Source organism: Cladophialophora immunda (assembly GCF_000835495.1).
Source record: "Cladophialophora immunda strain CBS 83496 unplaced genomic scaffold supercont1.4, whole genome shotgun sequence".
In the NCBI taxonomy this organism is placed as follows: domain Eukaryota; kingdom Fungi; phylum Ascomycota; class Eurotiomycetes; order Chaetothyriales; family Herpotrichiellaceae; genus Cladophialophora; species Cladophialophora immunda.
Window position 1 is genome coordinate 3,959,079 of NW_015622544.1, and position 15,019 is coordinate 3,974,097.

The 15,019-nt window shown below is 55.1% G+C and overlaps 5 protein-coding genes across 8 annotated transcripts; 1 reads left to right on the forward strand and 4 right to left on the reverse strand.

Annotated features, from left to right (window-relative positions):
* Positions 1–445: 445 nt before the first annotated feature.
* PV07_07726 lies at positions 446–2,948 on the reverse strand. 2 transcript variants are annotated; one of them, XM_016394832.1, is made up of 4 exons: positions 2,545–2,948; positions 2,465–2,483; positions 2,059–2,408; positions 446–1,996 (listed from the first exon to the last, which is right to left on the reverse strand). In XM_016394832.1, the coding sequence occupies exons 1-4, from the start codon at positions 2,722–2,724 to the stop codon at positions 683–685; spliced, it is 1,863 nt and encodes a 620-aa protein (XP_016248251.1). In that variant the 5' UTR covers positions 2,725–2,948; the 3' UTR covers positions 446–682. The 2 variants fall into 2 exon arrangements, with proteins under 2 accessions (XP_016248251.1, XP_016248252.1); XM_016394833.1 differs by having other exon boundaries at positions 2,059–2,483.
* A 336-nt stretch (positions 2,949–3,284) lies between these two features.
* On the reverse strand, positions 3,285–7,649 carry PV07_07727 (the record flags this gene model as incomplete). Of its 2 annotated transcripts, XM_016394835.1 has the most annotated exons (4): positions 7,158–7,649; positions 6,949–7,030; positions 6,821–6,895; positions 3,285–6,766 (listed from the first exon to the last, which is right to left on the reverse strand). In XM_016394835.1, exons 1-4 carry the CDS (start codon positions 7,260–7,262, stop codon positions 3,534–3,536), a joined length of 3,495 nt encoding a protein of 1,164 aa, XP_016248254.1. In that variant the 5' UTR covers positions 7,263–7,649. The 2 variants fall into 2 exon arrangements, with proteins under 2 accessions (XP_016248254.1, XP_016248253.1); XM_016394834.1 differs by having other exon boundaries at positions 3,534–6,766; positions 6,949–7,649.
* Positions 7,650–8,548: 899 nt separating this feature from the next.
* On the reverse strand, positions 8,549–10,730 carry PV07_07728. 2 transcript variants are annotated; one of them, XM_016394837.1, is made up of 4 exons: positions 10,149–10,730; positions 9,649–10,080; positions 8,977–9,572; positions 8,549–8,898 (listed from the first exon to the last, which is right to left on the reverse strand). In XM_016394837.1, the coding sequence occupies exons 1-4, from the start codon at positions 10,528–10,530 to the stop codon at positions 8,602–8,604; spliced, it is 1,707 nt and encodes a 568-aa protein (XP_016248256.1). In that variant the 5' UTR covers positions 10,531–10,730; the 3' UTR covers positions 8,549–8,601. The 2 variants fall into 2 exon arrangements, with proteins under 2 accessions (XP_016248256.1, XP_016248255.1); XM_016394836.1 differs by having other exon boundaries at positions 8,549–9,572.
* Positions 10,731–11,168: 438 nt separating this feature from the next.
* Positions 11,169–13,285, forward strand: PV07_07729 (uncharacterized protein). Its single transcript, XM_016394838.1, has 2 exons — positions 11,169–12,571; positions 12,718–13,285. The coding sequence occupies exons 1-2, from the start codon at positions 11,696–11,698 to the stop codon at positions 13,072–13,074; spliced, it is 1,233 nt and encodes a 410-aa protein (XP_016248257.1). The 5' UTR covers positions 11,169–11,695; the 3' UTR covers positions 13,075–13,285.
* PV07_07730 (uncharacterized protein) lies at positions 12,535–14,328 on the reverse strand. The gene has a single exon (XM_016394839.1). The coding sequence runs from the start codon at positions 14,095–14,097 to the stop codon at positions 13,186–13,188; it is 912 nt and encodes a 303-aa protein (XP_016248258.1). The 5' UTR covers positions 14,098–14,328; the 3' UTR covers positions 12,535–13,185.
* Between the last annotated feature and the right edge of the window lie 691 nt (positions 14,329–15,019).

Consider the following 15,019-nt stretch of genomic DNA (forward strand, 5'->3'; position numbering starts at 1 on the left):
GAAGGGCGGGTCTGATAGCGGCAAACCAACGAGCAGCCAGGCGAGCAACAGCCATTGCTTAGCCTACGTGTACTACCTAATTAGCCAGGCTTAGGCGGTGCCACCAGTGCTTATAGCTAATTAGCTGCCCTACTGGTCCCCGGAGAGGAACCTCTCAGGGCTGCTTCCAGGCTTCGAGAAAAGCTTGTTCCCCCAACTGTGGCCGATCCCGTGCCACCCTCGCTCCCCCAGTGTCACCTTCCCAACTCCCTGAACCGTACAGTAACCTCATGAGGCAGGTCGAAGGCATTGACACACGAAGAGCATCATTTCTAGCTAGCTGCTGAGATAGCAGATTCCCCGGAGCTGCCCGTGAGCAGTGAGGCATTGCCACACTTTTCATCCACGCAAACAGCCACTTCTTCCAGCCTCTGGTTTTCCTAAGGGACTACATGTCCAGGAAGGAGAGCAGGGTCAAGCAAGGCTCGTATTCGGGAAGCCGTCGCTCCCAAGCCCGCTGGCGCAAGGCTCAAGCCTAACTAAGTCAACTAGGTAGGCAAGATCGTCCCCCCGATCCCCCGGGTGGCTGCTCGGCAAAGAGTGAGGCTGACTGTGTGGCTGGCTGAAAAGCACACCACCGACGCAGGTACAGAGGTATTGGATAGCCTTTGGTAGCCTACTTGTAGGTATTCAATATCATCTTCTACCCTGGCAAAGCACACCCATCACCTCGCATGTCACTCCCGGCGCTGTACACCACCAGGCCAGTGTCCTCGTCAACATGTCTCCGAATAATCTGCCCTCGACCGAATCTGGCTCGGCTGAATCCCTGGAGAACCTCGACATCGTGGCCCATCTGCTTCAGTGCCTTGACCACTGCCTCATCGATGCCTTCTTCCAGATAAACAGTTCCCGCGGTCGGATCAGTTTGGTCAGGCATGCCCGCGCCAATGCATATTCTGGGGGCGTCCAAGGCTTGTTGCGGGTTCATGCCAAAGACCTCCATGTTGAGCAGCACTTGGAGGTGACCCTGCGGCTGCATGAAACCGCCCATCACTCCGTACACGGAGTGCAGTTCCCGCTCCCCTTCTGTGCCGTGGGTGATCATTCCCGGGATAATCGTGTGGTAAGGTCTCTTCCCCCCCTGATAGATGTTTGGATGATCGGGCGGTCCCAGTTCGAAGTTCGACCCTCGGTTTTGTAGGTTAAACCCGCAGCCTTGAGGGATGATGAAAGATCCGAACCCTTCGTAAATGGAATTGATGAAGCTCATGCCGTTGCCCTCCTTGTCGGCCACGGCGAAGTATACGGTGTCGCTATGATTCTGAGCTGGGCTGGGTCCTGGCTGGCCATTGCTGTAAACGCCAGCCTTTTCCTTGTTGAACAGCTTGGCCCGTTCTGCCAAATATGGCCGTGAGATCATGTCTGCTGGCTTGACCGGCATAAAGTCTGGATCCGTCACCCACCAGCTGGCGTCCGCAAAAGCTATCCGAAGCGCCTCGATCACGGCATGCAAGTGTGCAGCACTGTTGTGGTCCTCCTGGGCAAATGTGGGGATCTGCTTCGTCCGCTCGAGCTCTTCCACGATGCCGAGGGCCATGAGAGCAACTATCCCCTGCCCATTGGGCGGATGCTCCCACAGTTCGACAAAGTGATCGTCTGGTGACCCGTTCGTCACTCGCTGAGCCCCCATCTTCTTGACGTTCTGAGCGCTGAATCTCAATGAGATAGGTTCAGTCTCCTGGGCGCCCCGGTTCAGATGGTCCTCCAGGTCCGAAAGTTCCATATGCCCATCTCTAAGTTTGAGGACGTCGACGATGGCTTGGGCGATCCTCCCCGTGTAGAATCCCTTCTTCCCTTCTGCCGCCAATGTTCTAAATGTCCTTGCCAGACATGGATTCTTCATGATCTCACCAGCCCGAGGAGCCCGAACGAAATCTTCCGAGTGTTTGTCTCTTTTGAGCATTTCACGGAAATTGGGTGAGGCATTTCGGAGGCCTTGTTCACCTTCGTGCCACTGCGGACGTATCAGTATTGTGACCTTTAATTTTGTACGCTAGAGTTCAGACAGCAACTCACCCACATTGCAGAGAGCTCGCTGACGGGGAACCCGTTCTCGCCCAGTTCAATTGCCGGCGTGAGGATCTGCTCCAAGCTCAATTTCCCGCTCCCGAATTTCTCGACGGCGTCCACCCATCCCCCAGGCGCGCCAGGAACCGTCACGGACAGCGCACTCTGGACGGGAATCTTGCCGTTCTGTGACGAGGACAGGCCCAGCTCTTTCCTCACTTGTTCCAGCGTGGTGTTCTTCGCGCTACGCCCCGAGCCGTTGAGCGCATGGACCTTCTTTGTCTTCGCATCGAAGAAGAGACAGAACATGTCTCCCCCGATCCCAGTCGAGCTGGGCTCAGTCATGTTCAACGCAGCAGCTGGTGGGGCGTCAGAGAGGAAAATCCGAGCAGGACAACAAAGGTTCTCGACATACCGACTGCGACAGCAGCATCCTAGAGACCTTGTCAGCTGAGCTCTGGTAATTGAACCCCTCTCCGAGTATGTTCCACTTACAGCGGCGTTCCCTCCCATCTTCAAGATCCTTTGCCCTGCCTCGGCGGCCAAAGGCTGCGTGCATGCGACCATACCCTGTGTGCTATGGACCACGCTCCTTCTGCTCGGGAACTTCATAAACATCGACGTAGTACCGGGGAAGACGGCCTCCACCTTCATGTCTTTGCCTGTTGAACCCATCGTTGTAACTGGCCTGAGGCTGTAGGAGGGATCCGAGACTGCGAGGCGGAGGGTTTGGCTTGGACGAGGGAGTCGCGAAGTTGATGACGCCGGACAGTCCTGCAGATTTTCAATGCGGAAAGGCCCCAGTATGAAATGAAGAAGCAGGACGAAAAAATGGATTATACTTGACCTTCTGGCTGCAGTCAATGGCTCCCAAAGTCCTCTTCTGTGGAGGGGGACTTCATTTTGCCGGAGCAGTAAATAAATTACTTAAACACCAGCGCAACATGCCGCCTGCCCCTCCATGACGTGGAGAAACTCGAAAGACGTGTGTCCATACACGAGGGGCGAGAGACACCAAACGAGCAAAACTAACTTGCCGCACCCCTTCAAGCCTGAGCTTCTTCCGGCAGGTCGTTCTCGTGTGCGAAGGGCCATCAGGACTTCTCCGTTGAACCTTTCGACTGTGCTTTGAGATACGCCAAAGCTGACGGAGACGCCGGCCGCTCCCCGAAAACGGCGACGACGACGGCAAAAGTTGGCCGGCCGGGCATTTAGCGTCCATGTTGCGAGAAGGACAAGAAGACAAGTTGCTTGTTCATCATAAAACTACCATCTCCATACAGTGGCTACTTCTGACACATTAGGCACTAGTTATACAAAGAATTGGTCGCGAGACCAATCCGCCGCCCGGAAGACATACGAGATCCTCCTCAAACGAGTGCTCCGGTCCCTCCATTTTCACGTATCCCTGCATGTGCTGTCGACGATGTATATCCCAGTCTGCTCTCAGCCTTGAGCTTCCAGCATGTTTTGGACGCCATAGATCACGCTCCGACCCGCTCTCCACGCCAAATCTCCCTGACAGTTGTGTGCTCCACAAGCGTGTTGATTGCCTTGCCTATGATGCCGAACCTTGGAGTTGTTCGAAGCTCCCCATGGTACTGACGATCCCTTCTTGAGCTCGAGTGCCTCGATGCCTTTGGCCGGTCCTCTGCAAAATCGTCCTTGCCTTCTCGCTCTCGGTCGGATGCGTCATCACGAGGCTTGTGGTGTTTATGCTCGTGGTGGTGCTCGTGATGGCGGCTTCTCGTTCTCTCTCTGGACCTGTCCCTCGGGAGGGCCGGGTCGTTCACCTTGAACATGAGGAGAGGTTTGGTGTCACTTTCGCCCGTTGCCATTCTCTTCAAGATGTCAGGAATCGGCAGCACCGAAGAACCACCACCGGCATTGGTTCCTGCGCTGCTGGGCCGCCTGGTTCTGGTTCTGGGCTCACTGCTGCTCTCGGTTGTAGCATCGCGAGGTGACTCTGGGGATTTCTCCTTTTCCTTGCCATTCCTCTTCGTGGCATGTTCTGCTACTTCAGCCTCCGGTCTTCGCCTCTCTTTTCCTTCGTGGCGCCTACGCCTCCTCTCTTCCTTGGCGGCGTCTTCCTCTGCCTGGCGACGACTTTGGTCATGTCTTGTGACATGTGCCTCACTGTCGCGTCGAGCTTTCTTGGCTCTCTTTCTCTCGGCTCTTTCACGCTCCTCTTCAGGCGATAGCTCGTGTCGGCCATGCTCTTTTTCTTTGGACTGTTTTTTGATCTGTCTTGCAAATGCGCTGTCGAATAACCCTGCTTCACCCCTGCTCCTCTCAAGTTTCCCTCTATGCCCGTGCAGTTGGTCTTTCGAACTCCGTCCGCGTTTCTCATGGTACTTTCTTCGTCTTTCCTTTGAACCCTTGGACGCTTCCGACGCCACAAGACCACCCGCAGCGCCGACAACTGCCCCAATGGCTGCTGCTTCGAGGGGAGCAGCCGATTCTTCGGGCGCTGCTGCTTCTTTCGCTTCAGAAGCTATCTCAGCTTCCTCTACTGCAGGTGCCTCGTCATTTGGTTCGGTTGATTCGTCCGCAGCAGGTACTTCATCATCGGCCGGTGCCGTATCGTCAGGTGCTTCTGCAACTGCCGCTTCTTCAGCTGCCGGCTCTTCGGCAGCTTCTTCGGCAGCTGGTTCTTCAGAAGCTTCTTCTACAGGTGCTCCTGGGGCTTCTTCCGTAGGTTCTTCGGCGACAGGCTCTTCGTTAGTTTCCTCGGCCGCTGGTTCTTCGGGAGCCCCTTCAGCGGCCTCTTTTGCTGGTTCCCCTGGGACTTCTTCTGCAGCTTCTTCGGCTGCAGGTTGCTCGCTGTTCTCTTCAGCGACAGGTTCTTCAGGAGCCTCTTCAGGAGCCTCTTCAGGAGCCTTTTCTGCTGGGTCTTCTGCAGGCTCTCCCGCGGCTGCTTCGACGACAGCTTCTTCGAGACCCTCTTCGGCAGCTGGTTCCTCGGGTGCCTTTTCAGCAGCCTCTGCAGGGGTCTCGTCTGTTGGTCCCTCTGTCGCCTCTTCGACAGCTTGTTCCTCAGAAGCCTCTTCAGGAGCTTCTTCCGCTGGGTCTTCTGCCGCGTCCTCTGCTGCTTCGTTGGCGGATTCTGTTGATACCTCGGCTGGTTCCTCCGTAGCTTCTTCAGTCGGTTCTTCAGCAGTCTCTTCAGGAGCGGGCTGTTCACTAGTCTGTTCAGTGGGTTCATCAGCGGGCTCCTCAGCGGGCTCCTCAGCGGGCTCCTCAGCGGGCTCCTCAGCAGGCTCCTCAGCAGGCTCCTCAGCAGGCTCCTCAGCAGGCTCATCGGCAGGGCCTTCTGTAGGCTCTTCTGTAGGCTCCGCGGCATGTTCTTCGGCGGTGGGTTCTTCGGTCGGTTCGGGCTTTTCCGCAGCAGCTTCCGCAGGCTCGACTACCTCAGCTGTTGGTTCGTCTGATGCTGGTTCTTCCGTTGGTGCCTCCTCGACGGCATCGCCTGTTGCTGAGTCTTCAGCCTCGTCCTGGGCCGCGTCTTCAGGGGTCTCTGCTTCGGTTGTCTGTTCAGCCTCGCCGTCTTCTCCAGCGCCCTCCTGGGCAGGTGTTTCCTCCGCCGGATTATCGTCTGCAGGAACCTGTTCTGCTGAGGGCTCTTCCGTAGCTGGTTCTTCTGCAGCTGGTTCTTCTGCAGCTGGTTCTTCGACTGGATGTTCTTCTGCTGGTACCTCCTCAGGAGGGTCTTCCACTACGGACGTCTCGTCCGCCGGAGGTTCTTCTGTTGGTACCTCTTCGGGAGGGTCTTCTACTTCAGGCGTCTCTTCGGCAGCAGCCTCTTCATGTTGGCTGGAGTCGTCTCCAGCCGCTGGTGCCTCGACGCCGGCTTCTGGTGATCCCTCCTCGACTGTACCTTCCTCCACCTTTTCTTCGGGTGCAGGGTCATCAGAGGCAACATTTTCCTCTGTATCGTTGTTGTCCCCGTTCCCATCGGCCTCTGCAGTCTCAGGCGCCGGGTCGTCGCCTGGTTCGCCCTCTTTTTCTTCCCCAGCGGGCGGTTCGGGCGGCGCATCATCTGCTGCATCTGTGACGGGAGCGTCACCTTCATTGCCCTCTGGCACCCCTTCCGCTGGAGCCTCGTCGGCCGCTGTTTCTTCGCTTGTCTCTGTCGTTTCTTCCGGCTTGTCTGCTGGCTCTGCATCTGCAGAATCGTCGTGGGCTTGCTCTTCTGCATCACCGGCAGGGCTGTCTTCTGTAGGTTTGTTCTCTTGGGGGTCTGGGTCAGCAGCAGGTTCAGGTGCTGCTTCTCCCTCATCTTCTGCGAGTGCTTCTGGGTTCTCTTCGCCCTCGCCCGGTAGCTGGTCAGCTACAGCTGCTGACTCCGGAGAAGCAGGAGTAGCCCCAACGTCGGACATGGCCTTTTCCAAGACCTCAGTGATTTGCTCTGGAGGAGCATCAGCTTCCTGCATCTTCTCCACCACTTCCACCACGGTTTCTAGCTCAGAAGATTTGTCGCCGTCGCTTGACTCGATGGCAGTAGCCTCCGACGAGTCTGCGGCATCCTTGTCTTCGATTGCATCCTTTGAATCGTCCTCGACGGGCTGCTCAACATTTTCGTCCTTTGGCTCCTCCTGCTCCGGTTCCGGGACAGGATCTGGTGTATCTGACGGCCCGTTGTCAGCATTCTCAGCGGGAGCATCTTCAGCTTTGGGCTCCACGCTCTCGGGAGAGGCCTCAGTGCCGGCTCCCTGTGCTAGAGTAAATCCATCAGAGTGAGTCGGCGCAGAAATGTTTTTGTGGAGAATACCTGCATCTCCCTCTACCACGATCTCCTCGGCGCTAGCGTCTGCTGGTGCTGTTACGTCGTCCATGACGGCGGGATCTGGAGAAGAAAGTCAGAGCAGGAACTAGAAATTTCTTCACAATGCAATTTACCTTCAAGTTCCTGGGGGTTGTCTTCTGAAGGAGGGAGAGGAGGCTCTGCGACGTCGTCAGATCTGGTGGCGGCCTCCTCATTCTTCAACTGGTCGTCAGTATCAAGGTTGCTGGGATCAAGTTCGTCGGGTGCAATGATAGGATGAAGGGAGTATGTGACGGCGTTTGGATCAAACGTTTGCCATTGATAAGCAGGAAGTTTGGCGTACTGGAACTGGGACTTGTATGGCTCCGCCATCGCCGATGTCTTTGGGTTCATCAGACCAGGGGTCAATGAAAGTCTTCTTATTCTTTCTCTTTTTAGCCCTTCCCATGGCCGATGCCTGGGGTTGTAGAGGCGCTCTGCTGTCAGGCCAAACTCTCGGAGCTACCAATCCCTCCTCTGCGCAAGGATCATGAACGGTGCGGAGGGGTCGGAAAGCAGAATGACGCTATCTAACCGACTCAATACAGGAGGGCAAAAAACCTCATGAACCTCGTAAAGCGACGAAAATGTGTATAGAAAGGGGAAAGGAGTGGCTGAAGGGTGCATCATGGTGGTGTGAAAACCTGGTTGAACGGCAGGGTTGACCTGCAAGCCCAAGCATGAATCATCCCACCGGGCAGCAGGGGCGACTTCAGCCAAATGATGAACAAGGGACCATGGCATCCCGTTTTGGAACAGCAAGGGCCGGCAATTGGACCACGTCAACGAAAAATTGCTGGTCTGGCGGCATGTTTGGACGGGCGACTTCTGCAGAATTCATGCGGCGATATGCGGGTGGGAAATGGTACAAAGCAGCATAGTTCTGACTCAAGGTCAGACAACTGCAACAGTGAGTGGCATAATCCAGCCCAAATGTCCGCAATTGGACGAAATGTGCATAACGAGGGCGACGATTGGATCGCGTAGACGGCGGAAGTTGTACCTAGATTGGTGCCCAACAATCACGACTGGTTCACACCAGGAGAGAGAGAGAAAAATCTGCGGGCAGAAGGAAGCACCTCTATCTTCGGGTACCCTTCTCTTGTGGTGAGTCGCCATGTATTTCGATTTGCTAGAGGGCTATGCAGTGTGTTGGATCCCTTGACGCCAGTTCGTCCAGAGACGTGGAGGAGTTCATTGACGAGACACAGGATGCTGGCTGGATCCCTGGTCTGGCACGGGAAGAACGCAGGAAAAAGGAAAGGAGGTGTTAGTCTATCTGCTGGCGCTTCTGTTGGCGTGGGCAGGGTTGGTGAGGGCCTGCTGCCATTGGAAATCAGACGGGGTGGCGATGATCATGACCTCGTCAACAGTTCGAGTGGCCAGATATTCGTGGGAATATGATGAGGACTAAGAGACTCGAAGGCATGAGAAGAGATTTTTGCTCCCGAGGGGACTTTGGCAACGGCTCGAGCCGATGGACACAACGGGCCGCAGGGTTGATGTGCCGCTGATCAGTCTCGAGGGGTTCGCCGTCTTCCTCCTCTTGTCTGGCTTCTGGAGTTGAGTTGCTGCCTCACTTCCAACCTCCGCATTTTATTTGATGCTCCGGGGGGCGCAGGGGATCAGAGGGGAAGACATGTGACTGAAAGTCACGAGGGCTACAGCGTCACGTGCAAACCGAGACAAGTTCTTTGGGGGGTCTTTTGGTCTATTATTCTATCCTTTTGTTCGCATGCTATTTATTTTTATCTTAGCTGTCGATCCATTTTTTCTCGCCAGTTCTCACCATATCGTTTCATGGCCCAGATGACTGACGCGCTAGAGAGTGCCCAAAGCCCCAGGATGGTAAACAGCCAGCCATTGCCGATCGCCGCAATGAGGGGAGCGCCTACAATGGCGCCAACACACGATAGAATGTTCCGGCAAAAGTTATTCAGAGCGACACCAGAGGAGGATCGACGTGGCATGAACTCAGTCAGCATGGTGGTTGACATGGCGAAGATGATCATGGAACCCAGGCCGTAGAAGAAATTCGCAATTATCTGTACCACACGTGTCAACTTTGGTACCTTGCATATCACAAAACTTCCCCCATGTGTTGCCATTTCAGGTTGACTTACCGGTGCTACCCACAGGACGCCTTCCTCAACGGTCCACCCGTACCATATCAATGCACAAGGATAGACTAACGCACCCAGCCACGCGTTTTCACGCATGCGGTCTTCTGGTCGAAAGATTAATTTTCCGTTCTGGTCCACTCGATTTGCCTTGATCGCCTCGCGCCTCATGATATAATCCATCCAGCGACCGCCAAGTACACTGGCAAGAATATACCCGAAGGAGTTGGGCAGATAGAGCAGGCCGATGATGATGGTCGAAAAGTCATAGGGCTTCCTTTCAAAAGAATACTGGATACTGATGTTGAGTACGTAGAGGGAGCCGAAAGTAACCGCCGAGTAATACACCGTCAGCAAGACAGGCATGAACCGGAGGTACAGGATGACGCTCAGTGGGTCCAACAACAACATCCGTGCAACCTTTAGGTACTTCTTCGACTTCTTCTGTATCACTTCTCGGGTCGAAGTTCGACTCAACGGAGGTCGATGGCTGCCGTTGTCGATCGACGATGCCGTGTCCGCCAGGGCTTCCTCAGCCACATCTTTTCGGACCTTCAAGGTCTCAGGCAGACCAAAGAAAATCAACACCCACGTCAAGACTAAAAATTGCATCAGGAAGCCAATTCTTGCAGCGAACGGATCCATTGGCTTGATGCCAGAGAAGTTGCGGCTTACCTCCGTATATTGCGAGGGCCCATTGAGTCGCCCGCCAGTCCCAGACTTGGCCGAGAATACCACCCACAATAGGTGCCAGTAGCGGCCCGCAAAGAGGCCCCAGGTAGAAGAGACCCATTGCTCTGCCCCTCTCCCATGATTCCCAGATGTCGGCGATGGTTCCGGCACCCACGGCTTGCACGGACGCCGAAGCCCCTCCGGACAACAGTCGCATGACGATCAGCATGGATATCGAATGAGAGACGGCGCTCAAGACGGAGAACAAGATGAACAAGGCAAATGAGGTGATATAGACGGTGCGGCGCCCAGCCGTTTCTGAAAAGGCCGACCACCAGAGCGGGAAAATGGCCATGCTCAACATATACAACGCCACTGATAGGTTGGTGGTGGTCGCATTCGAGTGAAGGGATTTAGCCACTTCATCCAGGGTCGCTTCATGAGAATTGATCGCGTCAGCATATCCGCGACCTCCAATAAAGTCACCAGCAGAGGGAACATACGCAGGATGATGGCACTGCCCACCGGGGCGGCGGCAGCAGCAATGGCCACGATGGCCGTGATACACCACTTTACGCTATTATTATAGTCGGTGGGTTCTGTAACTTCGGCCATGACACAGACGCGAGCAAACAGACCTCGTCTCTCCGACCGTGGCACTTTGACAATGGGTCGTTTGGGAGTTATAGTCCTTGCCAACACATCTTGGGCAATTTCAATGTCTTGCTGGTCGTCGACGGTCGACTGGCCCGAGTGATCAGAATGCATGGATCGACAGTCGATAGTATCATGGTGCTCTTTCTCTTTTGTCAGTCTTTCCTCCGATGCTGGGCCGCACACAGTATCTGGCGAGGGGGGTAGTTTCTCGAGGCCATCGTGAGCCATGTGCGCAGTCCGCCGAAGAACGGAGATAGGTCAGAATTGGACGGGGAAGATCGAATATCTGCTGTCCAGGTCATCACTCAAACATTTATACCCTAAAAATGAATCCAAAGAAAGAATCTAAGCAATGGAGACCGAGGAACGAATGTTGGAGATGAGCACGTTAAAGATACGGTCAGCTGCGTGTCGCTCAGGTCGCAGATCCTCGAAGACATGGCTCGAGCGGACATAAGGCAGAAGGGCGTGTCCAGCAAGTAAAAAGGACATCCGCAGCGGCAAATGGCGTTGCATGGGGTTGCGTTGCTGCTCGAGGGTATTTGCAGTTTACCGGTGGCCCAACATCAAAGGACGGATTCAGTGCGGTCGACAGAACCAATGACGGCACGAGAATGGTGGGGTTAAGCATTGCTAGCCGGAGGGGAGGTTCTGCTGGTGATAGTCCAAGTAGATGGAGAGATCGAGGACATGATGGTTACTGTGCCGTTATTGCCGGGAAGCCAGAGGGGACGAAGTGACAATTGGCAGACATGATGTTTGGCGTTTTTGGCGGAGCTTCGAGGATGGTCCATGTCCCCCTTGGCGAGGACACCACCAGCACCATTACTCTGACCACCATAGCGACGTCAATCGCCAGCAGGAGACAGATGTCGTGCCCGTCCATTGCTCAACGGAGGACACAAAGTGAATGATTTGATTCTGCTCTGGCTGGGTGGAGAAGGTGCTCGATGCCTTCAGGTACCGATCAGGCCCATGTGGCTCCAGATTAATATGATGTTGTACGATATCCGACTCAGTTGCCCATATAACCGAGGCACGTTTTCCTGCAACTGCACCAACTTTGTACGAGGCTCCTCTCTACCACCACAACCTGCTTCGCCGCAACGAGGTTACAAGGTCGAGAAAACGACAAGTCGGCCACACAATATCCAGACTTGTCTCGTGATATCAACCACGTTGGTTATACCTGCGACAATATTAAAGTCAGGGCTGCTTCAAGGCAGACGCGCAGACACAGCCAGAAGCCCGATTCCCACGCCGAATTGGATGTACACGTCCGAGTTGTCGCTGCAGTCATCCTCAGGGTCGGAGCCAATGATGATCTGAGCAGCCGTGTTAGTGATCGAACCACCATCTGAAGAGGATCGGATGCTGAGTTCCAGCACCTCCGATGTTCTCCCATCTGACTCCTCACTACACTCGAGAACTTGTATCGCTGGCTAATAATGCAATAAGAAACAAAAGCACAACATCACCAAGTCTGCTCTCGGGGCTGTGCATATCGAAAGACTCTCGGACGAAAGCAGTCTTCCGCCCTTCTACAAGGACTGCTGGTCCTCAGAGCCGATCCCTCCACCAGCAGCTCCCAACCACTTTCCCCTTCAGGCAAATTTGCCCAACCCACGGTCCATCTCCCATCCACCGTCGACCATCTATTCCGTTTGTTGCCGCTCGCCGATTCGAGGCTAACCTCAGGTCATTGTGTTCGGCTGCTTCTCCCGTGCTGGTCGTACCAACCGCAATCATGTCCTCGACAAGCGCCACGGCTGAAAACCGTGAAAAGCTCAAGGGCCATATGTCCAAGTACCAAGGAGGCGCCTACACGGAAGGCTGGGCCGAGCTGTGGAACAAGGGAGACTTCTTACCCTGGGACCGTGGCTCGCCATCCCCAGCCCTGGCCGACACGCTGGTCAACCACGCCCAAGTCATTGGTAATGCCCTTCTCGCCTCATCTGCAGATGGCCAGAAGCATCGGAAACGCGCATTAGTCCCCGGCTGCGGCCGCGGCGTCGATGTCTTGTTACTAGCGAGTTTTGGATATGATGTGGTGGGGTTGGAGTACGCTGAAAAGGCACTTGAAGCCTGCAAGAAGTATGTGGCCGAGAATGGCGACAAGTATCCCACCTACGATGAGAATATCGGTAAGGGGAAAATGGTGTTTCTTCAGGGAGACTTTTACAAGGACGAGTGGGTGGAGAAAACGAGGGCAGAGCTAGGTGCTGGTGGTGAGTGGGATGGCAAGTTCGATTTGATTTATGACTATACTGTGAGTAACCTTCCTGACCTACGTTCTCTTGTTACCGTCGTTGTCCTTTCATCAGACGAGAAACTCATCCTCTGGGTTGTTGATCTTTTCGTGTTACCGCACATCCCAGTTGATCCACGATCACACACTCACACGTGCTTTTCCAGTTCTTCTGCGCAATGCACCCAGGTATGCGCCCTGCTTGGGCCAAACGCATGACCGAGCTCCTCCGCCAGTCCCCGCAAGCAAATCTTGTCTGTCTCGAGTTCCCAGTTGCCAAACCCGTCAAGTCCGGTGGTCCCCCTTACGGGGTTGCTCCGAAGACATACTTCGAACATCTGAGCCACCCAGGGGAAGAAATCCCCTACGATGAGGAAGGCAACGTCAAGATGAATCCGCTCGCTCCGTCTGGCCCAGGTGCACTGGAAAGGGTGGGGCATTGGCATCCAGCCGACACGCACAACGTGGGCAAGGACAAGGACGGTAATGTGGAGGACTATATCTCGGTTTGGCGCCACCGTTGAGATTGTGGCTGGTCTGGGGGCAGAGGAGCTCCCTGGGCTTCAACAGCCCATCAAAACCTTCGTGTTCAAGTGAACGGGTAATGATTCGACGTGAAAACAAGGAGTAGTTGCTCAACTTTTGTCCACTTTCTTCAACGCATTGTAATGCTCACCAAGCCCAAAGCTGTGTCGATAATATGCCAGCCAGATGGTGTCATTCGAGCCTTCTTGAGGGACATCTGATCCAGAGGAGATTTTTTCCACCCGCCCACTCGCTTGGAGCACGTTGATCTCAACGTTGTACGATCGCGCAATGGCCTGCAACTCCAACTCGCCGCCCCATTCTGCCGTGTCTCTGATCTTTTTCACATACGCATTCAACGGCTCCTCCATGAACGCCTCGAAATCCCCGGGATGTCGAGCCATGAACTCCGCTGCCGCGCATCTGACCTTCTCGTACGGCTCCTTTTTGTTCCCGTCGGAGTTTGCGGCAAGACGGTCGGGGGGCATGCTGTGTGCGCAGGCGGAGAAGAGACAGTGTCCATCGGGCCGGATGAGCGTTTCTGACAAGCCTAGTTTGGCCATTTGTTGCTTCATGCCGGCGAGTTCTTGCTCACGCAGATCGGGAAGGTTCTCTGCCTCGAGAGCTGCCGCTGCGGCTTGTGCCTCTTGTTCGGCTGCGCGGCGTGCCAGCCTTGCCTTTTGCCGGTTTGGTTTTCGAGCTCGAGACTGGTCCACGGGCGTTGGTTCTCCGGCGTCGACTTGTTTGGCCGGCGCCAGTTCAAGGTCCGGCCCGCCATTGATCTCTCCCCCTGGGTGCTCACCGATATCGAGATCTTCCAGCGCCTCCTGTAGTTCATTGGGATCTTTGGGTTCCAACTCCTGGATCTCGGCCTGCTGCCTCTCAGCCAGTTCCCGCTCGAGTCTTTCGCATTCGTCATTCACTCCCTTTCGGGTCTTCTTGGTCACGTTCTTCTTTTTCTGCGTGATCTTTGCTTGGAGGTCGCGCTTTTCCTTGCGGTGTTTCGCAAGTAGCTCCTCCATGGCGGTCTAGCTGAGGGTTGTAATTGACCTGACCTAGCCTTTTGGCATCACGGCGAATCCTTGGCCGCGGTTGGTAGCCTGTCTTCGAGGGGACAGATACGCCTCTTGAGTGACAGTGATGGCTCAATCTTCAGGACTTGGTAGATGTTGACATTAGCCGCAGGCAGGACTTGGTTCCCCCTGGGACAAAGAAGGGCAATGTAACTCAACCTTGAGCTGGATCAACAGTTTGTGGCATGTAACACTCAAGCCACACTTTTTCATCAGGGGGCGAGGGGCAGCCCTCGCGAGGCTTCAACTAGCTCCGGCACGTGCTTCGCCAAAGTGGCGTGCTTGGCGCTCTCACATCCTTTGTTAGGCTGGCGGACTGGATTGGCGAACTTGGTTGGGCAGCCAGGGCGGGCTCCGGGGCATCACCAGCCCACCACCGAGTTCAATTAGGCTTCAGGTCACTCACTACTAGGGCTGGTGGCTGCTGCCCCTCCCTTCGCCTTTTCCCCATCCCGCCAGTGCCCGCCTTGAAACCACAGCGCGCGGTTGCTACAAACGAGAAGCCAAAAGCACTTCCATCACAAAACAGCGGTGCCCAATCCACCCCAGCGGCTATCTGACGCAGATCTGAACTCCCAATTTTACTTCAAATCTCTCACTTTGATCATATCCCGGCGTCCAAATCCCTTTACTGGCTAGGTCTTACAAAAATATCTTCGCGCTACACCTGAAGTGGCCCCCACCTTAGACTCCGACTGGACACACTCGCCGCAATTCGAGTTCGCAGTTGCTCCCAGACTGTCAGCACTGCTCAACTCTATCATTCAGCCGCACAGTCACCCAAGACCCAAAAGTCTGCCTTGCCTCCTCGATCTCCGTGGCTGGTTCTCCTTTATAACGCCTGAACTGCTGTCCTGACCTTCCCCGTCAC

What these genes read in the sequence shown, in the direction of transcription:
- PV07_07726 (XM_016394832.1), bottom strand. Translation starts at nt 2,724, where the DNA reads ATGGGTTCAACAGGCAAAGACATGAAGGTGGAGGCCGTCTTCCCCGGT. An exon ending in GCGAGCTCTCTGCAATGTGG is followed by an intron (nt 1,997 to 2,058) that starts GTGAGTTGCTGT and finishes ATACGTCCGCAG; the next exon opens with TGGCACGAAGGTGAACAAGG.
- PV07_07728 (XM_016394836.1), bottom strand. Translation starts at nt 10,530, where the DNA reads ATGGCTCACGATGGCCTCGAGAAACTACCCCCCTCGCCAGATACTGTG. An exon ending in GGGCAGTGCCATCATCCTGC is followed by an intron (nt 10,081 to 10,148) that starts GTATGTTCCCTC and finishes ATTCTCATGAAG; the next exon opens with CGACCCTGGATGAAGTGGCT. An exon ending in GGCCCTCGCAATATACGGAG is followed by an intron (nt 9,573 to 9,648) that starts GTAAGCCGCAAC and finishes TGCAATTTTTAG; the next exon opens with TCTTGACGTGGGTGTTGATT.
- PV07_07729 (XM_016394838.1), top strand. Translation starts at nt 11,696, where the DNA reads ATGTTCTCCCATCTGACTCCTCACTACACTCGAGAACTTGTATCGCTG. An exon ending in ATTTGATTTATGACTATACT is followed by an intron (nt 12,572 to 12,717) that starts GTGAGTAACCTT and finishes GTGCTTTTCCAG; the next exon opens with TTCTTCTGCGCAATGCACCC.
- PV07_07730 (XM_016394839.1), bottom strand. Translation starts at nt 14,097, where the DNA reads ATGGAGGAGCTACTTGCGAAACACCGCAAGGAAAAGCGCGACCTCCAA.